Source organism: Zalophus californianus, chromosome 6, assembly GCF_009762305.2.
Source record: "Zalophus californianus isolate mZalCal1 chromosome 6, mZalCal1.pri.v2, whole genome shotgun sequence".
Classification (NCBI taxonomy): domain Eukaryota; kingdom Metazoa; phylum Chordata; class Mammalia; order Carnivora; family Otariidae; genus Zalophus; species Zalophus californianus.
The window spans coordinates 141,365,000-141,390,506 of record NC_045600.1 but is presented as its reverse complement, the minus strand read 5'-3'; the positions used below and the strand labels follow the sequence as shown (position 1 = coordinate 141,390,506).

The 25,507-nt window shown below is 46.3% G+C and overlaps 1 protein-coding gene and 2 long non-coding RNA genes across 4 annotated transcripts in view; 1 reads left to right on the top strand and 2 right to left on the bottom strand.

Annotated features, from left to right (window-relative positions):
* BLM (BLM RecQ like helicase) overlaps positions 1 to 22,472 on the top strand; it is a 90,455-nt gene extending 67,983 nt beyond the window's left edge. For both annotated transcript variants that reach the window (XM_027571201.1, XM_027571202.1), the window contains 7 exons: positions 1,410 to 1,600; positions 5,327 to 5,474; positions 12,539 to 12,738; positions 13,210 to 13,402; positions 16,167 to 16,289; positions 18,371 to 18,572; positions 22,153 to 22,472. In XM_027571201.1, the coding sequence (XP_027427002.1) occupies positions 1,410 to 1,600; positions 5,327 to 5,474; positions 12,539 to 12,738; positions 13,210 to 13,402; positions 16,167 to 16,289; positions 18,371 to 18,572; positions 22,153 to 22,330 (1,235 nt within the window). In that variant the 3' untranslated portion in view covers positions 22,331 to 22,472. The remainder of the gene's footprint in view (positions 1 to 1,409; positions 1,601 to 5,326; positions 5,475 to 12,538; positions 12,739 to 13,209; positions 13,403 to 16,166; positions 16,290 to 18,370; positions 18,573 to 22,152) is intronic.
* LOC113909722 lies at positions 14,381 to 16,146 on the bottom strand. The gene is made up of 2 exons (XR_003515798.2): positions 15,952 to 16,146; positions 14,381 to 15,795 (listed from the first exon to the last, which is right to left on the bottom strand). It is a non-coding gene; the product is annotated as an uncharacterized LOC113909722 (long non-coding RNA).
* LOC113909721 lies at positions 16,299 to 22,133 on the bottom strand. The gene is made up of 3 exons (XR_003515797.1): positions 21,702 to 22,133; positions 20,854 to 20,969; positions 16,299 to 17,024 (listed from the first exon to the last, which is right to left on the bottom strand). It is a non-coding gene; the product is annotated as an uncharacterized LOC113909721 (long non-coding RNA).
* Positions 22,473 to 25,507: the final 3,035 nt, after the last annotated feature.

Sequence of the window (25,507 nt, the reverse complement as noted above, 5' to 3'; positions counted from 1 at the left end):
CCATGGTAAAAAGGAACTTCATTAAGGTTTTGTAACTTGCCTCCAAGAGAGCATTGATGGGCAGCAGCTGTGGTAGGAGTGGGGGGCGGAGGGGGGGGAATACGGTGGTAGCAGTACTGACAGGTGACATTGCTTAGTACCTGCTGTATGCGCTGTCTTAACTGCTTATTATATCCCTTCATCACAACAGGCCTCCAGGTACTGCTGTTACTCTCATTTCACACAGGAGCACGGCAGCTGTAGAACCAGTAGGTGGTAGAGCCCCGATAGGGCCCAGGTCTATCCAGTGGACGCCTCGGTGGCTCAGTAGGTGGTAGAGCCCTGATGGGGCCCAAGTCTATCCAGACGCCTTGGTGGCTCAGTCAGTTAAGCATCTGCCTTCAGCTCAGGTCATGATCCCAGGTCCTCGGATCGAGTCCCACATCGGGCTCCTTGCTCAGCAGGGAGGCTGCTTCTCCCTCAGACCCTCCCCCCTCTCGTGCTCTCTCTCTTTCTCTCTCTCAAATAAATAAATAAAATCTTTTTAAAAAAATAAAAATGAGACTTTTAAACTTAGCGTGACCATTTGTGTTTTTAAACAGAACCTATATTAAGTTAGGCCCAAATAATTCAATAAGCATTTAAGTTTTAAATGCTTAGCAACATTTTGAAAAAAAGAATAGTCATAAACTAGAAAAAACCATTTTATTTTCATTCTTAACTAACCTCCATTGCTTACAAACAGAAAGTATGTGCATGTGATTCTCAAACCTTGAAATTGGATTAGACACTGCCACCCTTATTTCCTGTTTCACATGGATTTTCTGGAGGTACTTGTATTTATCACAACAACTGCCAAAAGTTCAGTTTCGCAGTGATGGCATTCGAAGGAGTGTAGCGCACCGTGTCCTCAGACTGGCAGTTTGGGTGGCGTTCAAATATTGCTGTGTTTCCCTTAAAGTTAAAATACCCTGCCAACACCCCCGTGAGTTCACTGCAGCACCCCGGGGCTCCTTGGCACGCGGCTTTGGAACCACTGGCTTAACTACTTGGACCCCAGATACCCAGGGAGGTGCCTGGCCTGCTGCCGTAAGGGCCTGCTCTGCTGACTTCAGACGTCCAGCTAAGGACATGCTTGTCTGATAAATACAGCAAATTTGATTCAGATCTTCATCATTGGGACTCATGCAGATTTGAAAGTTTTTTTCAGCTACTCATTTATTCTTATAAAACTAAAAATTTGAGGGATAAACATAAGTACAAGGTTGGTCATGATATAGAATGATGTCATACTGATCTATAATGCTATTAGTAATTTTATTTCATTTAATATTTAAAGTTATATGAATCTATTCCAAATATTTCTGTGATATTTTCTTCTGTTTCCCTACTCTAATAAGTATTTTTACTTTGTTCTTTACCTCTTTTAGTGGAAAAAGATGGAAACCATCATACCAGAGAGACTCACTTCAATAATTTGTATAGTATGGTGCATTACTGTGAAAATATAACAGAATGCAGGAGAATACAGCTTTTGGCTTACTTTGGTGAAAATGGATTTAATCCTGATTTTTGTAAGAAATACCCAGATGTTTCTTGTGATAATTGCTGTAAAACAAAGGTAAAATAAGAAAGTTTTAAATTCCCTGTAATTCAGGAAATTGCCGAGACTTTATTTTAGCAAAGTTAGATACAAGTTAGGTTACCATAAATGGGCCCTCAGGGATTGAACCGGGGAAAGATGGCTTCCTCCCTATAGTAATTTGAAATAGAAACATTTAATAGTAATTCTGTGGAATAGCTTTTGAATTAGAAGCCTATAAAAAAAATATCCTGGACCTATCTAAAATATTGAGGTTATATGTGTGTACTATAAGGATGTTTTAGAAATATCATTAATCTGTAAATATCCAAAAACATCAACATGGGCAGGTAGCATATTTAGATTCAATCCCAGTATATATTTGAAGTTCTCATTCTGAAGAGTTACAATAACTGGTGTACTATGTGTTTGAATCAGGTCAGTAACATTATACTATAAATTGGTTATTTAAAAACTATAAAGAATTAATGGCAATAGCTTCTAGATGAATTTGCTATCATCTGTCCTAAAAATAACCGTGAGAAGTTGTTAAAGTCAATCATCAGGTACTTAATTTTACCTTTCCTGGTAATTCTGTTTTAATGTCTCCGTACTTTACAGTTTACAGAGCATTTTCACATTTGATACATTATTTGAAATGCCTGTGCGAGGTGCCGGGGACTCACAGACGAGCATGTTATGGGCCAGTTCATAGACGGGAGGGGGACAGACACACCCGTATTCACATGATTGTAATGATGCTGTGTGATAAGCAGTCACAAAGATCGGCGGCACTAGCCAGCGCAGAGGGTGGGGTCTGTGGATTCACGGCCATTTCCACCCCCCACGCCCTGCCCTGCAGACGTTACCGATCAGTGTCAGTTCTCGTTTAACAAATATTTGAGTGCCTGCTCTGTGGCAGGCACTGTTCTAGGAGATTGACATGCATCACTGAACAACAACAACAAAAAAGATCCCTGCCCTTGCGGGGCTTACGTTGTGGCCGCGGGAGGCTGAGTACGGACAGTGTAAGGGTACGTGAAGCTCAGCAGTGTGGGAGCCAGGAGTAGTGGGTGGGATGCAAGCTACAGAATCAGGTGCGGTGGCCCAGGGAAGTCTTACCACAGAGATGCAGCCAGCCTGAGCAGGGGACACCTGAAAAGGGAGTTAGCTGAGCAGCTCCCTGGACATGGGCATTCTTGGCCCCCAGGTGTGGGGGCCATGCCTGGGCACATGACGGATAGCAAAGGGAGCGCGTGTAGCTGAGCAGGGCTAAGAGTCAGTCGCAGGGAAAGAGATGATGGGCCAGAGCCGCAGCTGGAGGGGTGGTGTGACTGACCCTCAGCCAAAATGCCTCGGGACGGCCATTTGGCAGGGCAGATCGGTTCGGTTTGGGGTGTTTTGAGTTAGATGTATCTGTTAGATTCAGAATTTCTGAAAAGAGGCTCGTGGTACCTGCCAATTTGGGAGTGGTTGGCGTACAGGTGGTATTCAGAGCCATAAGAGCAGCTGAAATCTTCAGGGGTATAAGGTTAGCCCACAGAGAAGAAAACCAAACCACCGAGTCCGGGGACATTAAGAGTTTAAGGAGAAGAGGGGGGACTAGAGAAGGAGAGCAAGAAAGAGAATTAGCAGGGTAAGAGGAAAAGCCCGAATCCGTACCGAAAGCATCCCAGGGAGGAGGGAGTGCTTCCGCTAAGCCAGGTGGGAAGGCACTGAGAAGACGCCGCTGGCTTTCACGCCCCAGGAGTCCCTGCGGCTGGATGGGTTTGACAGTTTCCGCAGAGTGGGGCAAACCTGGAGGCGACGAATACAGAGAACTCTTTCAAGTTTTGCTTCAAGGAGGATCAGAGAAATGAAACAGCAACTGGCAGGGAAGTGGATTCGGGAAAAGACAGGAGAAGTGACATCTGTCTGGGCTGATAGGAACGTACCTGCAGAGGATGAAAAGCTGATGTGTAAGGAGAGGGGAGAACCACTGAAGCAATGTCCTTGAATAGGTTGGGCGGGGGGGGGGGGCGGGATCTAGTGTGCAAGTCCAGAGATTGGCTTCAGGCAGGAACCAAGAGATTTCATCTGTAAGAGCAGCAGGAGGGAGAAGACCGTGTGGGGCGTTTGCTGGTGACAGATGTTGTGAGGGAAGTTTGTGAAAGCTCTCGTGGTTGCTTCAGTTTTCTCAGTGAAGTCGCAGGCCAGGTTGTCAGCTGACAGGATAAGAGAGGGGATCGAAGAGAAAGGAGTAAGTGAAGTAGTCCCGTCACCTAGGACAACGGTCAGCAAACTCTATCTTAAAGGGCCAGAGTGCGTACGTTAGGCTTTGTGGGCCTTGGACTCACAGGCTCTGTCACAAGTACTCAACTCTGCTCTTTTAGCCCAAGAGCAGACATAATAAACAATAAATAAATCGATTTTCCATGGCTGTGTTCCAATAAAATTTGATGTGCGGAAACAGGCGTCCAGCTCATGGGCCACAGTGTGCTGACTCCTGTTCTAGAACAGAGGAGTGCGACTCAAGGATGTGTGATGATGACCGGGCCGCGTAAAGGGTCCGCTTGAGGTTTGTGGCCATGTGTTGAAAGTGCAGACCTTCCACATGGTTGCATGTGTTTCTCCAGCCAAGGTCAGCTACCGAGGTTGAGGCACAGAATGGTGAAGAGTTGGATCTAGTGTGTGTCGTCAGCGAATGGGATGAATTGACCTGAGGGCAAAGGAGCTGAGGGTACATGAGCGGTAGTACTGTAATGAGGGGCTATGGAATTTAAGCTGAGTTAGGGGAGCCTCCGAGGATGGAAAGGAGTAGATAGTCAGGCTCGGTGGGCTGTTGGAATCAGAATATACTAGACGGCGTGAGGTGGCTGTCAGAGAATGAAGGGGTTGCTGATTTTAGTGAGGCCAAGGTCGTAGGCGCGACCAAGGGAGTGAGCGGCTGGAATACGTGGAAGCTGGGGTCAGTGGGGCAGAGGAGCTCAAGATGGCAGAGGCCAAGATGGGAGGACCATCTGTCTGCTGGGTCGCCAAGAATTAAGGCAGGAATGACGTTGGAGAGACTGACAGAGCACTGTTTCGCGATGGGTCTAGATAGAGCCTGAGAATCACTACTAACTGTTAGAATGAGACAAGAAACCTTGAGGTTTGTCTTGAGGTCGTGAGATTGTGGCAGAGGAACAAGGGTTAGAAGGTGAGGAGGCTGCATGGACAGAGGCCAGAAGCATGATGCTGCTTTTGAGAACAATGGCTGGTTAGTGTTGCTAATTTGGAGATCTAGGATGGATGAAAGCAGACAGACCATACAGGAAAGGGGGCTTTAAAAAGTAGGCCGAGTTTGGAGACCAGTGAGGAGATGGAGAAAGGGAACTGACAGGAGATCATTAAAAGGGTTCACTATGACACCAAAGCCCCAAAGGCGATCAGAACTCACACATTTGCATGGTTGGACAGTGTTTTTGATCCCAGAAATCACCGCCCAAGTGACAGAGCACTGTTCTAGAGGGTATGAAGTGTTTGAAAAGGAGCAGAGGATACTCCTACCCACAGCATGCTGAGAGGTGTGTCTGCAACCCAGTAATAACATAGACGTCGTAGAGTGCTAATGTCCTGGACACAAGCTGAACGTAAGAGCTTAGAGAAGAAAGAATATTTGAAATTTGGGTTTGGATCTTGGTTTTGGTGTGGAAATGGTTTGTTACGAGACTACCACAGTATGAAACCCTAGCTATCTAAGTATCATCTTAATTACAGCAGAAGGTAATCTCTTTTTACTCATAGGATTATAAGACAAGAGATGTGACTGATGATGTAAAAAATATTGTCAGATTTGTTCAAGAACATAGTTCATTGCAAGGAACAAGAAATAAAAACCATACAGGTCCTTCCGGGAGATTTACTATGAATATGCTGGTCGACATTTTCTTGGGTAAGTTATCTTTTTTATTGTTTGAGTTATAGCAATTAAAATTGAACATCTAGGGGCACCTGGGCGGGCTCAGTTGGTTAAGCGTCGGCCTTTGGCTCAGGTCATGATCCCAGCGCGCCCTGGGATCGAGTCCCGCATTGGGCTCCCTGCTCAGCAGGGAGCCTGCTTCTCCCTCTACCTCTCCCTCTGTGTGCTCGCTTGCGTAGGTGCGCACTCTCTCTCTCTCTCTCTCAAATAAATAAATAAATATTTTTAAAAATAAAATTGAACGTCTAAAGAATTCATCACAAGTACATAGAAAAAATCTCTCTTGTCTGTCTTATAGAAATTAAAGATTTCAGAATAAAACTTTCTCGAGTAATGAAAGAAAATCAACTTTATTGAATTACACCAATTATTTATATAGAATTTATATGTTACTAAGGTGAGGTTTTCACATTCAGAAAAGCAAATAATAGGGCAAAATGGGTGAAGGGGATGAAGAGGTACAGACTTCCAGTTATAAAATGAGTATGTCATGGGAATGAGAAGTACAGGATAGGAAATGTCATCAGTGACATTGTAATAACGTGACTACACCTATCATGCTGAGCGTAGTGTAGTGTATAGGATTGTTGAATCACTATGTTGTACACCGGAAACTGATAAAATATTGTATGTCAACTCTACGATAATAAAGATAATAGTAATAATAATAAATACACAGAAGTTATTATAGCATATACAATTTCATCTGAATTAGTGGAATATAACTTCCTTGGAGAATTACCTGTTGAGTGACTTCCAGTTCCGGATGGCAGCCTGGGTAAAAGCATGTCTTGTAAAAAGGGGTTTGAGACCCTATTAAAATAATAGGAAATAAAATGGGGGTTCAATTCATTAGGGCATGGAGAACCAGGGAGAGACCATCATCAGATTCAAGATTTTTCAAATCTTTTAGGAAATGGATCGACGCATGGTGACATCTGGAATGAAATAACAATAAGCCACCTGCAAAACGAATGTAGAGGCGAGTGTCGTAGAAGAGGGGGGACTATGGACCAGGCAGAACTCCACTGATCAGGAGGCCTCAGACTGAGTCTGCGGGTCCAAGGGGGTGGGAGTGAAAGCAGAGGAGCCAGAAATGGGGAAAGAACTGCATCAAATGCCAGCCTGGAATTGATTCTAGAACAGAAATAAATGGCCTAAGGAATAGAAAGGCAGCTGAGTTAGGGGCCAGAGCCCCTAAGTGGCATTTGGGGACCACCCAGTCCACCCACTCGCCCAAAAGCAAACCTGGATATTCCCATTCAGGGGAAGAATTTGAGGGGAAAGAGATATAAAATAACAGAGGAAGGGTGCCTGAGTGGCTCAATCAGTTAATCATCTTTGCTCTTGGGTTTTGGCTCAGGTTATGAACTCAGGGTCATGAGATCAAGCCCTGTATCGGGCTCCACACTCAGTGGGGAGTGTGCTTGAGATTCTCTCTCCCTCTGCCCCTCCCCCCGGGCGCTCACGCTTCTCTCTCAAATAAGTAAATAAAATCTTTAAAAAAAAAATTTTTTTTTAAATAACAGAGGAAATCCACCTCAAAAGTTTAACCTGATCCCTGCAGGTAAATACAACTGGGCAATCAGAGAAACCAAGTAAGTTTTTGACCCTGAGGATAGAGAGAATTTAGAAAATAAGCAGTAGCGTTAGGGAGAATGGAGGAGAAACTCCTAATTTAGAATCTTCACAAAGACTTAAGTAATAATAGAATGTTATGGAAAAGAAACAAAGAGAAAGAGCTGTTAAAAGTTTTAGTTATTTTTTGGGACGCCTGGGTGGCATCTGCCTTCAGCTCAGGTCATGATCCCAGGGTTCTGGGATCGAGTCCCACATCAGGCTCCCTGCTCAGCAGGGAGGCTGCTTCTCCCTCTCCCTCTTGTCTGCCGCTCCCCCGCTTGTGCTCTCTTTCTCTCTCTGACAAATAAATAAAACCTTAAAAAAAATAAAAAACTAAAAAATTAAATTTATTTTTTAATTTTTTATTTTTAAGTAATCTGTACATCCAACATGGGGCTCAAACTCACAACCCCAAGATCAAGAGTCACAGGCTCCTCCAGCTGAGCCAGCCAGGCATTCCAAGAGCTGCTAAAAAATTTTAAATGATTGACAAAGTAAATTTAGTGGAAATGTTGAAAGATAAAGTCAAGAAAATTTTCTGAGACCTGAGCAAAAAGATATATGGAAAATATGAGAGAAAAAGTATAGATCAAGTCTTAAGAGATGGGAAATCTGACAAAATTTTTGATGGAGTTATCAAATCAGTGATACAAGAAAATTGCCCTGAGTGAAAGAGAAAAAAGCCTTCAGATTAAAATGTTCACTGAATGCCAAAGGAGATGCTTTATAAGATTTGAGAATACCAAGAATAAATTGACGTTGGGGAGGAAAAACTTTTCCTCCATCCTGTTAGATTTAGTGGTTGGGGACCTGTGAATTAAACTGACAAAAGACAGATTTCATCACAGTGTGACTCAAAGGGCCAGTTAAAATTGGGGCTTGTATACCATCTTAATAGCAGAAAGGGAGGGGGAGAAGAACACTTACAGAAAAACAAAGGATTTTTTGGAAAGATAAGTGGGCCCTTAGGAGAATAGATGAGAGGGAGATAGAATAGTTTTGTGACAGTGTTTAGGAGTGGCATGGAGACTTCTCATCTCCAGTGATAAGCATTAGTCGTCTTTGGTTGCTCCCAGGGAGAGAATTTATGACAGTTGAGTTTTGGGGCGGGCGGGGGGGTCTCTGCTTTTTTGCCGATAAGAGGTTTCAGGAACTCAAAAGCCTGCTCAAAATAATTTTTATGCCACAGGGGCATATTTTGGACCCCTTCAGAGATAATCCTGAAAACTTTGGAAAGAAAGAAACCAAAGCCAAACTGGTGATTAATATCAGCAACCCTAGAGGCTAGAAGGCAAAGAAAGTGAGTGCCCTCATTCTGATACCGTAACAGGGGAGCTGACCGATGGGTCCAGGGAAGAGAAAGCCCGGATCCACGGTGCAGTAAGCAGTCTGTGCAAATTGTAACAAAGTCAAGAAAAATAGGTCCCAAGCAACGTGAGAAGGAATAAGAAATGACATTTTTTGATGGCAGTAAAGAATATAGATGTTAACTCTCAACAGAAGGAGAAAGACATTTAGAAATTCCATGGGAAAGATTATACAAAGAGAGCCAAGGTCGAATGTAAAACAAAGGAAATTGTTACAGGATTTTGAGTAATTGATAAGATGTACAAAAAGCAGTCCAATTGTCTGGGTGCGGTAGACATTCTCCTGAGGGTTGCCCGGGAGTCAGGACCTTCTAAGTAGGGAAGGAAACTTGTCATAAACACTGCTGACAAGCTGCAACAGTTAGAGTCAACGCATAGACTGAAATATGTTTAGAGAACAGGACAGGGTGTGTTAATCTTGATGATGTAAAAATAAAAGTACAATAAATAAAAGGCTTGGGGTGCTCACAACCTCCTATGTAGAAGGTAGAGTAACCACAAGTTCTGTCTGAAGTTACAAAATAGGGGCACCTGGGTGGAGTGTCTGCCTTTGGCTCAGGTCATGATCCCGGGGTCCTAGGATCGAGCCCTTGTGTCAGGCTCCTTGTTCAGCAGGGAGCCTGCTTCTCCCTCCCCCTCTGCCTGCCGCTTCCGCTGCTTGTGTTCGCGCGCTCTCTCTCACTCTTTCTCTCTGTCAAATAAATAAAATCTAAAAAAAATAAATAAAAATTAAGTTGACAAAATAATCAGTAGATTAAACAATATTATATAACTAGCCAAATTTGGGGCAAGGCGAAGTATAGGGAGTAGTCTAAATGAGATGAAGCCTCATCTTACGTAGTGGGGGGTCAGTAGGTAAGTGTCAGGCAGTAGCTCTGGCTAGTGGAATGACAGCAAGGGCTTAGGTTCCTTGTGGAGGTGGCCACCAGAAGAGCTGAAAACAAAAGCTATTTAAAACAGGACTGGGGGGTGCCTGGGTGGCTCAGTTGGTTAAGCGACTGCCTTCGGCTCAGGTCGTGATCCTGGAGTCCCCGGATCGCGTCCCGCATCGGGCTCCCTGCTGAGCAGGGTGTCTGCTTCTCCCTCTGACCCTCTTCCCTCTCGTGCTCTCTATCTCTCATTCTCTCTCTCTCAAATAAATAAAATCTTTAAAAAAAAAAAGATTTTAAAAAAATAAAATAAAATAAAACAGGACCGGGGTGCCTGGCTGGCTCAGTCGGTTAGGCATCCGACTTTTGGCTTCCGTTCAGGTCATGATCTCGGTCCTGAGATGGGCTCGTGAGTTGGCTTGGGAGTCTTTCCTTCTTCCTCTCCCTCCCTCTCTGCCCCTCCCCCCGCCCTCCTCTGTGCCCTGTGTGTACGCTCTCTCTTGAGCGTGCTTTCTCTCTCTCAAGTAGATAAATAAAATCTTAAAAAAAAAAAAAAATTTACTGCCTTGGGGCGCCCAAATGGCTCAGTAGGAAGAGCACACTCTTTTATAATATATATATTTTTTTCTTTTAAGGTTTTATTTTATTTATTTGACAGAGAAGAGAGAGCACAAGCAGGGGGAGCGGCAGGCAGAGGGAAAAGCAGGCTCCCCGCGGAGCAGGCAGCCCGATGGGGGGACTCGATCCCAGGAGCCCGGGATCCTGACCTGAGCCGAAGGCAGACACTTAACCGACTGAGCCACCCAGGCGCCCCAGGAAGAGCACAACTCTTGATCTCAGAGTCATGAATTCAAGCCCCACATTGGGAGTAGAGATTACTAAAAATTAAAATGAAAAAAAAAAAATAAAACATGATTGCTTTCCAGAAGAGAGGAGGATGGGGGGAGGGAAGGGTGGGACAGAGGAATGTTGCTTTTCATCCTAAACCTTTCTGTACTATATTTTATTTTTCCCATGTACATACCTTACTTTAATTTAAAAAACAGATAAAGCAATTAATAGGTGCATTTATTTTTTAAAACATTAATAACCTAGATTGGTGTAGGAATGTGGTTTACTCAGTTCCTCAACCATTCCTTCTGGGTCTGCTCTTTCCTCCAGACAAAAGCAACTTTTAGTGCTGGTCTTCCCTTTCTGGATTCTTTTTTCTTTTTTTCTTTTTTTTAAGATTTTATTTATTAGAGAGAGAACAGGGGGAGGGGCAGAGGACAGGGGGAGAATTTTATTTATTAGAGAGAGAGAGAGAGCACGAGCAGGGAGGGGGCAGAGGGAGAGGAAGCAGGCTCCCTGCTGAGCAAGGAGCCTGACGCAGGACTCGATCCCAGGACCCCAGGATCATGACCTGAGCCAAAGGCAGACACTTAAGGGACTGAGCCACCCGGGGCGTCCCTCCTTTTTTTTTAAGATAGTATTTATTTGAGAGAGAGAGAGAGACAGCATAAGCAGGGGGAGAGGGAGAGGGAGAGGGAGAAGCAGAAGCAGACTCCCTGCTAAGCGCAGAGCCCGATGTGGGGCTGGATCCCGGGACTCCCCAGGACCCTGAGATCATCCCCTGAGCTGAAGTCAGACATTTAACTCACTGTGCCACTCAGGCGCCCCCCTTTCTGGATTTTTGCCTTTGAGTTTGGACCTCTTTTGGGAGTCAGAAGGAACAAGGGGTTGCAGATAAAATAATGTATTATAAGAGTGATATGTGATCACTCCACATTGCAGTGTGTAGAAAATACAAGTAACTCCAGAAAAAAATGCTAATATTTTAAGAAGTATTGGTTCACAATCACATATTTATCATATTGTACATATAATTTATATCATTTCTGTATAACAAGATATAAGCATTTCTTAATTTTTTTATTCTAAGGTAGTTTTCAGTAATTTATATTTTATCATATTGATGAGATGTATTTAAGTAGTCTTATTTAAGGACATATTTTTCTATTATACATAATGATGTGATAAATGGCCTTTTAAATATACCTTCAACTGCATCTCTGATTGCACCTTTCATGTAGTTTCCTAGAAAGATTACTAAATCAAGCATTTTTCTGACATACCCAGTTTCTCATTAGCTCTTTCATGTTTTTAAGAAAATTGTGGTTCAGCTTTATTTTTTTAAGTTCATTTTATTTTTTTTAGTAATCTCTACAACCAGTGTGGGGCTCGAACTCAAACCAGGCCCCCCCGCCTTATTTAATTTAAGTTTATTTATTTTTCCAGCTTACTTAGTTATCCCCAGTACTAGGGCTAGTCCTGTAATGTGATGTTTCAGGGATACAAACCACCAAAGGAAGGAAAACTTGAATCATGAGGCATATGTGACCAGAAGCCATCTGACATTTACACTAATGTAATTATTTGGAACTCTTAAAATAGAACTAAAGCTTTCCAGAGTAACTGTTAATTCTGATTATAATCAGCGTCACAAGGCTTCTTAAGTAGATTGCTATAATAAAGTTGTGTTTACAATGAAGACATTAATGATTACAGCAGATTGGATGTGAGACCAAAGATCCAGCCCAGTGTGGTGCTTTCAGCCAGTAGGAGGAGGAGGGAAGGACGCAGTCTCCGAGAGTGATGTATTTTTGTCTTACAGTCTATAAAGGCTTCCTCCCTGAGGGTCACAAAAAGTGTGGGCTTCAGTAATTGGACTGCACACGAGTAGTGCTTTCAGTATAGGACCAGACGTAGTATTTGTGAAAATGGTTGTCCAAATTTGTTTGTAACTAGATCAGTAGTGCACAGTTATCCTAATGTCGCACAGTGATATGAAGTGCTTAAAGTTTATGTCAACTCTCTCTTTGATTTCTCTGCTCTAATGTAATTTTATACGTTGTAAGTGCACCATCCTAAAATGATAGCCTTATTTTGCTGCTGGTTTTGGTCACTGCATGTTGTAAAAAGATGAGGAAAAGTACATAGAACCGTAGAAACTTCAGAGTTCTACTCACATATTCTCATTTTATGGAAATGGGTGTGTACTTGTGCTGTGGGTTTTCCTGTGGAACAGATTATCTACCCCATTTATCCAGACCTGTCCATAAATGACTTTTTCAGCCTCTCCTACTAGCGGCTTCTGACATACCTGCATTTACTAATCTAACTCCTTGGGCCTTCTTACCAGGGAGTAAGAAGGCAAAGATGCAGTCGGGGATATTTGGAAAGGGCTCTACTTACTCACGACACAATGCCGAGAGACTTTTTAAAAAATTGATACTTGACAAGATTTTGGATGAAGACTTATATATCAACGCCAATGACCAGCCGATTGCCTATGTAATGCTGGGAAATAAAGCCCAAACTGTACTAAATGGGCATTTAAAGGTATGAGGTTCTAAATGTTTATTTTAATTATCTTAATGTGAGTGGGCAAAAACATATTACTGCAAATTAGAGGGTATTCTCCAAAGCTTATGGATACTGCATTTATATATACTGTCCTACGTGAACGTACCCGGTTCCTCATAATCTGGAAAGAGAGCTTAAAATCAAACGCAAGTAATGTAGCACCTGCCAAAGTAAATTCAGGCGGGTCGTCCGATCTCTGAATCATCATACATTCATTAGGTAAACATGTATCAAGAAGCTGTTCTGTGCCAGGCACTGGAGGTGTAAACATGAGAAATGCACAGCCCCGATTCCTAAGGGGCTTGCTATAGCTTACTTAGCATAACAGAAATACAAAAAAAAAAAAAAAAAAAAAGCACACAAACGCAATTAAGAATTAAATGAAGCCTGCATTTGGATACAAGTGCGTGTGTACCCACACCTGTGATCACTTTCTCTCTCACAAAGGTAGACTTTATGGAAACGGAAAATTCCACCAGTGTGAAAAAACAGAAAGCGTTAGTGGCAAAGATGTCTCAGAGGGAAGAGGTGGTGAAGAAGTGTCTCGGAGAACTGACAGAAGTCTGCAAGTCTCTGGGGAAAGTTTTTGGTGTTCACTACTTTAATATTTTTAATACTGTCACTCTCAAGAAGCTTGCAGGTAGGTATGGGTGAATCTTCTGTTACGTGGCATGAATTAATAAGCCAAAAGTTAATCTTGCTAAGGAACTTTTTTAAGTGCATAGATCTAGCTCAGTTTATTTTCATTATTTGTATTTAATCTCTAAATTGAGAGCTCAAAGAAACAACTTGAACTTGAGATGAAATATGGTCTTTAGGATGTATACAGTGGGACGCGTGGGTGGCTCAGTCGTTAAGTGTCTTCGGCTCAGGTCATGATCCCAGGGTCCTGGGATCGAGTCCGGCATCAGGCTCCCTGCTCCGTGGGGAGCCTGCTTCTCCCTCTGCCTGCCACTCCCCCAGCTTGTGCTTTCATTCTCTCTCTCTCTCTGACAAATAAAATCTTTTAAAAATAATAATAAGATACATAACAGTACTGTGTTGTTCAGACACACAGCATAGTTTTAATTTTATACTTCTCCCTCTAATGCCGGATGTTAGGATTTGGATAATTGTAACCTCTAATACCAGCTGTCACTCAGAGATTTTGTCTTCATTTTCCGCCTGCTTTATGATGTTTGGCTGTGTTAAGTACAAATGTCTTTGCAAGAAGGAGCTACGTTCCTTATGAAAAGACATTGTTTCATGCTTCTTTGAACCCAGACCTAGCACACTGCTTATCTTGAGTTAAGAAATACGTGCTGACCTGAGTTATTTCCATAGCTTCTGACAGCTCAAACCAGAATCCTAACAGGAAAGCCCCTGGAAAATAAAATAAGTCCTTCACATAGTTGACTGATTAGTGTACATGTTACCTTCTACATTCCTCCTTCATGAAATCTCATGATGCATGCCTCCTCTCTGTTCTATTCCCATTCCTACCACCCTAGGTCATCACGGCGTCTCATCAACTCTGAGATGCTGTTTTCAGACACTGTTATTTTGTGGACTATTAAGAAAGAAAAAATTACGCTAATTAAACTGACACAGTGCTTTTATGGAAAGAATTGTTTCTGACTTATTTAAATACAGATTTTTATTGTATGTAATAACTGCATATATGAAAATCGCATAAAATCAAAGCAAGTTGATTTAGGTGCTTAGAGAAATTCATAGCCAAAGCCCGACTCTTGGGAATTATTTTTGGACTCGGCTGTCCGTGTCTTTCCCTCGTGTCATTGAGAACGATAGTGACACAGACTTTTTAGCACACTCCAGTCTTCTCCCCGGCATTTTAACCAAATCCCACGCCAGCTGCTCTGATACGATGGTGGCGTGTCCCCCGATGATGCCAGAAGGCGTCGGCAGGAGGCTGCACATCTCTCGGGGACGCAAATGTAACGCTGCTCCATCGGCTGCCGGCGTCCTTTTCGGGTCCCATAAGCACTTGGCTGTGGCTCGCAAGAAGTTAGGGAATTGTGGCCTTTTCCTCAAAGGCAGACATCGGCTTTATTCGTGCCAAATCCGTTCCCTGTGACCCTGAGCTTTTCTGCACCACGGTCATCTTTCCAGCACTCTCTCGGTCTCTTCCAGCAGACATTTCGTGTGGCGGCCGGGACAAGGCCTCGCGCGCCCGGGTGGCGGCGGCCGTTTGGCCAGCAGCCCCTGTCGGACGCATGCTGACCTCAGGAACGGCACAGCGTGGAAAGGCGTGTGTCTTCGAATTGAGGAAATAACAGCATTTTGTTTCTAGGCTATTAGTGACTTCCCTACCTGGTCTCTAACTCCAGATATGAACAGGAGACACATTTTAATCTCCCACAGAGTCCTCTAAAACTCCAACAGCTTTTTCGAAGAGGGACAGATTTCTGCTTGCCTGTCCAACTTCATCTTCCTTAACCCTCCCTAAAGCTGCAGGTCTGTCCCACAGGTCTGTTCCTTTTCCTCTAAACATAGAAATGATGTGAAAATCACAAATTTGAGATTGGCCCTTTCTTTGCTCAAATAGTAGGAATTATCACTTCCTCACGCCCCAGAGCCGGACCCGGCCTCTGAAATGTGTCCGGATCGCTCTCCCGCCCAAGTCCAGTACCGAGCTGTCAGTTCACGGCATCTTTGCCTGCTCGCGCAGGGGCTCCCGCCAGGCTCCCAGTCTCCTCTCTCCCTGATAGCTCGTTTTCCACGCGACAGCCAGGGTGATCTTTAAAATGACAGGCTTGTCTGGCTGCAAGACTGATGGGCCATCTGTATGCAGAGGACTCTTAATGGCCCACTTGCTCAAGTCCAATACTTGTTCCCCGCCCGCCCCCCCCCCCCCCAATAGGGAGACTGGAGGAAGCACGGGGCTGGGTTGGGGGCGGAGGGAGAACTCAGTGACAGCCCTTATGGAAGAGGATATCCATGTCTGGAGTGCTGGGGAGCAGTCGGAGCTGGGAAATACAAATGTGGGCGTTCTCCAAAAACAGGGAGCATCACTGTGGCAGCTAGACAAGTCTTTGTTGTGAGAACAGCAAGCGAGAGCAAAGTCTGGTTAAACTCTGAGGCTCGTAGCACAGGTACCTGCCTCCGGTTCCCCCCCCCCCCCCCCCCCCCGCGCCCTTCGCTCTCCGCCCCCCCCCCCCCCCCCCCCCCCCGCCCTGACTTACACACCTCTGCTGCTGGAATTGCTCGAGGGGCTCCTGTCCTCCAGGCCTGTTGGCTGCCTCTGTTAGCACTCACTGCCTTTTAGAAAATTGGCCCGTGTGCCTGGTGCCCTGCAGTGAGTTGGCACTTCATAGGCATGTGCTGAATGAGTGAATGAGTGTGAATTCAGTGGGTTTTCTATGGGTGGTAATTTAAATTCCTAATTTTATGCCCATGCACAGAATCTTTATCTTCTGATCCTGAGGTTTTGCTTCAAATTGATGGTGTTACTGAAGACAAACTGGAAAAATATGGTGCAGAAGTGATGGCAGTATTACAGAAATACTCTGAGTGGACATTGCCAGGTTCGGTACACAGCTAACTCTGTGTTTTCTAAAAGCCTGTTTGAATGTTAAGCAATGCATCTCACTGGATTAGAATTTTGTGGTTTCTGGGTTGTGTTAATGCTTCCTCCACCTTGTCACACTGACATTCAAGTGCAGAGCAGTCCCGGTGCTGTGCCAGGCACCTCTTAGAGGACACTGGCGCTTAGGCCCCCCTGGGGAACGCCCGTGACTGGACCTGCTGGTAGGACCCAGAGAAGGATCTTTGGGCCCAGGAGTTCCAATTCTGTTAAGGCAAGTGCCCAAGGACTCCCATCTCGACTCTGCTATCCTTGGCAGTCCACAAATACCCTCTTTGTGCTTGGTTTCCTTATCTGCGGGAGGAACATGTTATCTGACAAGCGTGTCTAAAGATAAAATGTAAGAGCAGAGTTTAAATGTTTTGGGAAAATGAATGTGCAGTTGGAATGCTAGATAATCATGGTTATCAGAAGGAATCTGCCCAAGGGCGCGCATCGTTAGCAGACAGCCCCAAGGGTTACGGTGGGCCGGTCATGTGGCCCCTCATTGTGAGCCTCCTCACTGAGCCATAGACAGCATTAACTTCGAGAAGATCGAGAGACAGATCTTGTAGGAGGTGTGAGTGACGTCCATGCCCTCCTCCCGCACATGGCCATGCAGTTAAGACACAATAGACAAGCCAAGTTCAATGTTTCTCCCGTTTCTGTAACAAACGGCGGGGGTTTCTTCCCAAGGCTGTTGGAAAAGGTAAGCAGAATGAGGAATGAGTGAGCGTTTCTTTCAAGTTTTGTCCCTCCTCTTCCGTTTTTTATCCATTAACAAAGTGCTGAAAAGTGGGGTTTTTATAAATTCCTCTATGTGGTAATTATTCCATTAAGAGCCTTGCTTTGAATATTGATAGGAACTTAACATTTGTTTAGTGTAGTAACTTGTTTGGAAGGGGATTTTTGCCCACATAAGACAGGCTGCTCTGTGGAAAGAGCCCACAGTGTGGTGATGATCGCTCCCACTTTACTGAGAGACAGACGCCGTGCCAAGAGCCTGGCCTGTTTTGTATCATTCAGTCCTCACAACACCCCATTTCGTAGCCTTTTTTTTGCCAAGCCCCACAGCTAGGATGACGGGCTGGCAGCTTTGCCAGAGCCTCACTGCCTCCCCGTGTGAACCAGCGCTGGGCGGACACGGGGTCCCATGGATTAGGGCCCTTCGGGTCGGGCAGTAGCAGAGCCCAAGGGGGAGCCAGACCAGCCCCAAAATACCTTCCTTTGAGAATGGAGCCGGGATCCCTGTTGACCCACAAGGAGGTTTCATGCTTTTTAGGTGCCTTAGGCTGCCAGTACTCGTGGAAGTTACCACCTTCTTTGCAGACTAGCGCTTTCCTCCCGACCCGTTTCCTGCATGGTATGGGAAATGTTCCCAACCGGAACAAGAAGAAGCGTTTTTTGTGTTTGAAGAGCATGATAGGGTCTAGGGTTTTCTGGCATGCGTTTGCTACGTAGCCGTTGCTCAAACATGAAGTACAGAGCATAGTTTGTTATGTTTCTCTTATATTGGGCTTTTTTTTTTTTCCCAGCCTGTGTTAAATGATAAATAAAATTGTCTTTTATATAGCACTTGATACTTTTCAAAGAGCTTAGCAGGATTAACTGCCCAAGCGATAACAGGGACACAGACCATGTGCAACAGACACTTGATGTCTCTAGTTAACTTAAAGAGTTTCACAAATTTCTGGGGCGCCTGGCTGGCCCAGGCAGTGGAACATGTGACTCTGGGCCTCAGGTTTGTGAGTTCGAGCCCCACGTTGGGCATAGAGCTTACTTTATATATATCTCACCACCTTCTTTAACAAATTCTGATCTCCTTACATTAAAAGTAAATTTCCGTTGAGGACTCTGGGGCTCTGACATAAAAGAAATCGTCCATTCTTGTGGAATTTTTTGAACCTATGTGGCAGGAGGCCCCCAGGAAAGCAGCTGGGTATCAGCCCAACTGCACCCCTGCTGGTGTTCCTCCACGTGGACATTCACAGCGCGTGGGCCTCCACAGCATCAGGGACAAACGTCTGCGTTGTCCATTTGTAGCTGAGGACGGTTCCCCGCGGGGAAGCCCGGGCAGCCACAGAGGCATCAGAAGAAGCGGCGCGGAGGAGGTCGATGAGGGAACACCCGTATCTTCTCACTACTTTGCAAATAAAATGAAAAACGAAAGAAAGAGGAAGAGAATGCCAGCCTCCCAAAGGCCTAAGAGGAGGAAAACCAGCTTTGGTGGCTCCAAGACCAAAGGGTAGGTCCTGCCCCAGGGCTGCGAGGCGGCACCAAGTTCACTCACTGTTAAATGTTGCCTCTCTAGTGAATGGAGTAATGATTAAGACTGAATCCAAAACAGAAACATTTTTCAGATTTTTTAAAATCTCTTACTCCTAAGTTATCATTCAAGTTGTCTACTTTGCCAAAATGTCTCCAGTTTTGAGGTTACCTTTGAAAAAAAAACTTTTTGTCTTTATAATTTCTCCTCTTCTTCTTCCTTTTTTTTTTTTTTTTTTTTTTAAAGATTTTCATTTATTTGACAGAGAGAGACACAGCGAGAGAGGGAACACAAGCAGGGGGAGTGGGAGAGGGAGAAGCAGGCTTCCCGCGGAGCAGGGAGCCCGATGCGGGGCTTGATCCCAGGACCCTGGGATCACGACCCGAGCCAAAGGCAGACGCCCAATGACTGAGCCACCCAGGTGGCTATAATTTCTCTTCTTAAGGGACTTTTCCGCCTTTTGAGCCACCCAGGTGGCCTATAATTTCTCTTCTTAAGGGACTTTTCCGCCTAAAATGCTACAAATCCTATACTAGCTGAGTAAACAAAGGGTTTTGTTTCTCCATTGCCTTTATGATTCCATCAGTACCTGCTACACTGCTTTCATTGGTGTGGCATCTCCAGGCCTCTGCCCCCAGGCCCTGCTCTGCTCCCTGCCCTTCCGTAAGACCTGGGAAAACCGACCTCCCAACCTGTGCAGGGTAGCAGAGAAGAGGAAACCAAAAGGTCCGTTAAGCCAGGCCTCCAGGGGCTGTGGCAATGTCTTCCACCTCCCCTCTCCCACATTTTCCTGGCCCCGGGGCTGGGATGCGGCACCTTTGGGGCACTCCCTGCACACCAGCGGGGACCGAGGCCCTGTCAGGTCCTGGCCGATGATCCGTGCAGTGTTCTTATGTCTTCATAATTGCACTGCCGTTGCCTTGTAGGTGAGCGAGGTCTGGCAGGGTCGGGACCATCCCGTCAGCCTGGAGAATGTGGCCCCCCGAGTAACCGCATAACCTAACAGAAATGCTTACAGGAAAAAGGAAGCAAGTCCCCAGTAAACTTTTGCAAGCTTTTTTGTGTTTTTTTTTTTTTTTTTTTTTTTTTTTTTTTTTTTGCAGTTTTTCTACCTCTTTTCCTTCTGGGTGATTAAAAAAAAAAATTGAGTGGGGGAAGAGAAAGGAAGGCAAATGTTACCAAATTGTCATTTTCTTGTTAAGCCCATAAACAAACATCTTGTATGTGCTAATCCTTCTGCCAGGGTACAGAAATTAAAGGCATTAGTAAATGTTAGTTTAATTCTGTGGTTTCTCATGCGCAAGTGACCAGCAGATGTTCTTCAGTGGGGACATTTTCTTATTTTCCTCATTTATTCCTCTGTTTTGGGAAATACTCATTTCCTCAGGAGCTCAGGGAGTAGAAGGAGAATTTAAAAGGCGTCTGGGGGCGCCTGGTGGCTCAGATGGTTAAGCGTCTGCCTTCAGCTCAGGTCATGATCCCAGGGTCCTGGGATCGAGCCCCGCATCGGGCTCCTTGCTCAGAGGGAAGCCTGTTTCTCCCTCTCCTTCTTCTGCTCCCCCTGCTTGTGCTCTCTCGCTCTCTCTGTCAAATAAATAAATAAAATCTTAAAAAAAGGGGGGGGGCGTCTGGTCCAGCCCCCCTTCCCCCCCCGGGGTTTATGAGGAGGAAGCTGAGACCTGGCCTGGGAAAGGCTTGTGTGAGGCTTTTCCCAGCTGGGTCTCAATTTCCCAGCCCAGGTAGGACCGGCCTCTGGCTCACCCACGCCCACCCAGAGTGCTTTCATTTCTGCACGTTGCCCGTGGAGCTCCCTTACACATGACTGTGATCTTCCCATTCTTTCTTGTTCGAACAGAGCACGCCATATTTCAGTGTTCATTGCCCTTGGCTCCCTTTGCAGTTTTTCCAATTTCTGTTTGTAAGAGTGAAGCACCTCCCCCTGTGGGTTCGAGCCTAATCTAGGAAGAAGTAGTAAAACTCACACTTCCCCAAAAGCCAGTACTGATTTGAATGCTAGTTGTTAATTAACCTACGTGTTTACCATGGGATTCTCTTCTAATCCCTTCTGGCCCAAAACCAGGGAGTTTTGTAATTTTTTTTTTGACCCTCGGCAGCAGCCTCTTCGTGCACGTGCTGCATTCCCCTTGTCGCCGCTGAACCACTGTGACCGTTTCCCACCACTTCCGGGCTGCTCACCTGGCTGAGAGGCAGCCCCGGAATACCGTGGCTCTGTGCCAGAGACCTTAACTCCCCGCCCTACCTTCCGAGCTTTACATCTTCCGAATAACACACAATGAACCAGTTGTGTTCTGGGCTCTCAGAGTGGGCGTGAAATGGTTGGCCCGGGCACCAGAGACCGCTGTTGGCAGATTCGTTCTGTAAATCAACATAAACAGCAGGTTTTCACTCAGGGCTTAATTTCTCAGCAGGAAATCAGCGTAGGGAAATTTAAGGCTGCTTCTCTGGCTGGGTGCAGCAGATCTTTGCCAGTTCTGCAGTAAAACTGCCCTCAAGCAAGAGTTTAAAAATGTTAAAAAAGGCACTCCCCACCCCCACCCCCGGCCCAGCAGAATGCCTTAAGCGCCGATGGGTGGCCCTGAGACCCCGGCCTCTACATTCAGAGATGGGAGGCCGCTTGCAGGCCCTGATGTTACCGATTTAACTCTGGGCACAGACTCAGCCCCGTTACAAGCCATGGGGAATAACCCAAGCAGTTTGGAAAGGCTTCTCCCGTTATCCTTGTAAAATGCTAGCCCGGTGGCTCTTTTCTTTCGTTTCAATAGCGGAGAGAAAAAGAGCTGGTATCTTCAGGTTGGGGGCGGGGGGTGGGGGGCAGTGAGGTGCTGGCAGGACTTTGTAATAGGCTGTGGTGGGGCTTTTTGCCTGGTTTTAAAGGCAGCGAGTAGGAGAGGAGAGAGGGCAAGAGAGCGAGCTGCTGGCGACCCTGACAAGGTGCCAGACCCAGGCGCCTCCCCCGGGGGCCGCATCTGCCGCCCTCCCCCCTCCCGGCGCTGGGGCTGCTGACCTGGAGGAGTCTCCCCTCTGTGCTCTGCTGCCACCCCACTAGGCAGAAAGCAGGACCCCAGTTCCACTCAGCCACAAAGCTACCTTTCTCTGAGCTGGGCAAGCACCGTAACTCCACCGTGTCTATCGTCCGGGCATCTGGGACCTTAAATCAAGGTATTCTCCCTTCCTTGGGCAGAATAGATTGAGCACTGTGGATCTGGGCTCTGTTGTCCAGAGGGAGGGGTTTATCTCTCAGCCGTAATGGTGTGGGTGGGGAGCAGGCACAGGGGGTTGGTCTCAAGTCCTAAAATTAAGAAACAGTCCTTGCCATTTTAAGAAGACAAGTTGAGGACAGAATTGCGAGAAGGGCAGCAGTCCTTTATTCCTTGAACTGTAAAGGAAACTTCCAGGGGATTTATAGGCAGGAAATGCACAGAGACACAGAAGAGCAAGGAAAATCGCAGACTGATTATAGAGCTCTGCGCAGGTGGAGAGCAAGTTCACTTCTGATTTTATTTAACATTTTAATTCTCTTTTCTTTGTCACCTTTTAGGGGATCCACCGTGTGCAGAAAGACATCTTCTAAAAGTAAATCCTACAACATATTTGGACCCCATTCCTCTGTGCAGGGTTCTCAAGCAGCATCAGGAGCCACTAGAAAATTGGGGATTATGGCTCCACCACAGCCTATAAATAGACCGTTTCTTAAGCCTTCATATGCATTTTCATAACAACCAAATCTCAATGTACATAGATCTTATTTCTTGTTTGTCAGCATCTCACCATCTGTGAATATAAAGCTGCTAGTTTTGTTATACCATTTATAATTTTTACCCATAACTATTAATATTTGAATAAATGCTTGGGGTGACAGTTCTTATTTTTAAAATAAACATTTTCTTTTGAATAAGCATGATTTGCTGCCACTGCAAGCCTTGTGGCCGTCATTTCTCAGAACGTCTGAAGCAGCAGTTGAATCATCTCAGCGAGAGAAATTCTAAGCACGACATGAAACACAGAAGCCGCAGGAAGAGACATGCATGGGACATTGTGAAACTGTAAAACTCTGCAGAAGGTGACATAAACAAAATTAAAAGACAAATAACAGAGAAAAATATCTGACGAAGAACTAATATCCATAATACAGAGTACCTATATCAGTCATTTAGAAGAAAAGAAAACCAGCTCAGTAGAAAAATGAACAGAGGCTGTGACAGGCTCTTCCCAGAAGAAGAAGTACAAATGGCCCACAAATATGTGAAAAACGCACAGTCTCCCCAGTTACAAATATAAATTAGAACAATGAGATGCCATTCTTCTGCCACTTAAGTTGCCAACGCTGGATAATATCCCAAAATCTAGGGCCAACAAGAGAATGGTCAGACATTCTACTGGTGAGAATACAGGAGCTGTTTGTGGTTAATATTAGGGAGGCCTCACTTTTCAAGACTTTCCCCAGGTAGGCTGCTTGGCCAGAAAGTCTTAACGTGGGATTTTTGCACCTCTTTTTGGAGCTTTAGTGCCTCATTTTTGGAGACCTTTCGTTTCTTAGCTGTAAGTTATCTTGGTGACCTGTTTGGCGTCCCACTTCTCTCCTGGACCTTAGTCAGGAGAGTGGAGCACAGGAGGCCCTGCCTGGGCCGAAGGTCCTGAGGCGGGATGTGGCTAGAAGCCTTGTGGCCTCTGCCCAGAGGCTCAGTAGCGCTGTGGAGCCTGCACCCACCCCGAGGGCCAGCCCTCAGCTGCACACTGACTTCCTGCTCCCGTGACTGCCACCTGGGGCTTCGGGCTCCACACTGAACGGAGGAGACTGACCCAGCAGGACTCTGCTGAGCACTGAGCTCTGTTCTCTCAAGATGTCTTCCAGAGCTGACATTTTCTTTCTTTCTTTCTCTCTTTCTTTCTTTCTTTCTTTCTTTCTTTTTCTTTTTCTTCCTTCCTTCCTTCCTTTCTCTCTCTCTCTTTTTTTTTTAGATTTTACTTATTTATTTGACAGAGAGACAGCGAGAGCGGGAACACAAGCAGGGGGAGTGGGAGAGGGAGAAGCAGACTCCCCGCGGAGCAGGGAGCCCGAAGCGGGGCTCGATCCCAGGACCCCGGGATCATGACCTGAGCCGAAGGCAGACGCTTAACGACGGAGCCACCCAGGCGCCCCCAGAGCTGACATTTCGAAAGAAACCATCTTTCCAGCCAGCTCTGACTCGAACAGCCAGAAGAACCTCCTCTGGGTGAGGAAAGGACACAGGACAAAAGTAGCCTGTAGCTGAGGCTGCTGGGATAGGATCACCTGGGAATGTTGACAATGCATGAGGGTGTCTGGCCGGAAGTCACATCCACCTGTGGCATCTTCAGGGGGGTGACGGGGCAGCTCTGCACAGAGACATTGGTTCACTTCCTGGCTCCAACCTAACTTGCTCCTTTCCTGAGGCCTCTTCTGCCCAGATCCTGGAGAGTGCTATCTCTGGGGAGTGCCCCTATCTCCCGGGCCGGGGGGGGGGGGGGGGGGGTGGGGGTGGAGAAGGGCCATGCAGAGGGAGCCGACTCTGACCCTAACACTAACCCCACCTCGCAGCAGGAACCTGGGGCCAGCCCAGGGTCCAGTAGCAGAGCAGGGCCCCACACCCACCTCTTTAAGAAATTCTGGGTTGGAACAGGCTCTGGTCAATTCATCAGGCCCCAGGAACAGGCACAGAAAATATAAGTGGCCTCCTCCTCCATTTCAGCCTCCAGCCTTCTCAGATTCCCCCTGCTGGAGGACAAGGGGGTGCGGGGGGGGGGGGTGTTGGGGGTGGAATGAGGCCGCATCACATCCACGTGGGGCAATCTCAGGACAACAGAAGCACACAGACTTTGTGTGTGCCCCCGGCAGCCAAAGAGAGCCCATGACAGCAAAGCCACCGGGCCCTACTGGGGTCTTCGTGCACAGAAATCACCATGGCGCGGAAGGAAGGTGGGGGACAAGTCTACCAGAGTTCCAGCCTAGGACCTTTCACTGTCCCACCCTCCCCAGGTGCAGGAAGGCCTGAGGATGGGGGCTGGGGGGTCCTGGGGCTCTACCACCTTCCCCCATCAGCCCTGTGGAGGACACAAGGGCTAGAATCTGACTCCAGCTGTATACGCACCCTCGCTGGGCTCTCCCACCGTGAGGACTCCCAACAAGTGGACAGGTCCTTGCTTGCTTTTAAGAACAGGGACCCCACTTCTTCACAGGAGGAGAACAAACCTGCAAACGCCACTCTCTGCCGAGGGCTGTTCCATGAATTTTCACATAGTTTACCTCACTCCTTTAATCCCTCCCAACAGCCCTGGGAGGCAGGCACAAGACATTAGCCTTTTTTATGCAGAAACCACAATTCAGGGAGGTTATGTAACTGCCCGAATCCGCACAGCTAGGAAGCGGTGATAAGTAGGGTAACGTACATCCCGGTTTGCCCGGAAGAGCCCCAGTTGGTGTTTGCTCTCCCAGTGTAGTATTTAAGACCGCTCCCTTTCATTCCTGAAAGTGCTCCAGTTTAGACAATAGACTGAGGAATCCAGGTCTATGCTCTTTGCCTGGACAATCCAGCCTCCTCTCCCAACCCCGTTTTTTCCATCCAAAGCCCCAGGGGCCACCTGCCACTACCTGCTGAAACATCAGGGATAGAGCTGCAGAATTATCAGCCAGCACAGCTGAGCTGCGGTTTTTCTCCAGAACAGAAGAGGAAGTGGAGGCTGTGGTCCAGGGCCCCTTGCTCTTCTTAAGAAACTGTTTCTCCTGTGACTTGGAGCTGCTCCCAGCCCTCAGGAGCCTCTCTCGGAGCCCCGGCCCCATCCCTCCAACTCTGAGCAGTTCCCAGTCTGCATGGGCCTCCAGCCTTGGGCTCCCATCCTGGCAGAGACATCTGGGCGGAGAGACACTGGCCTTGTGG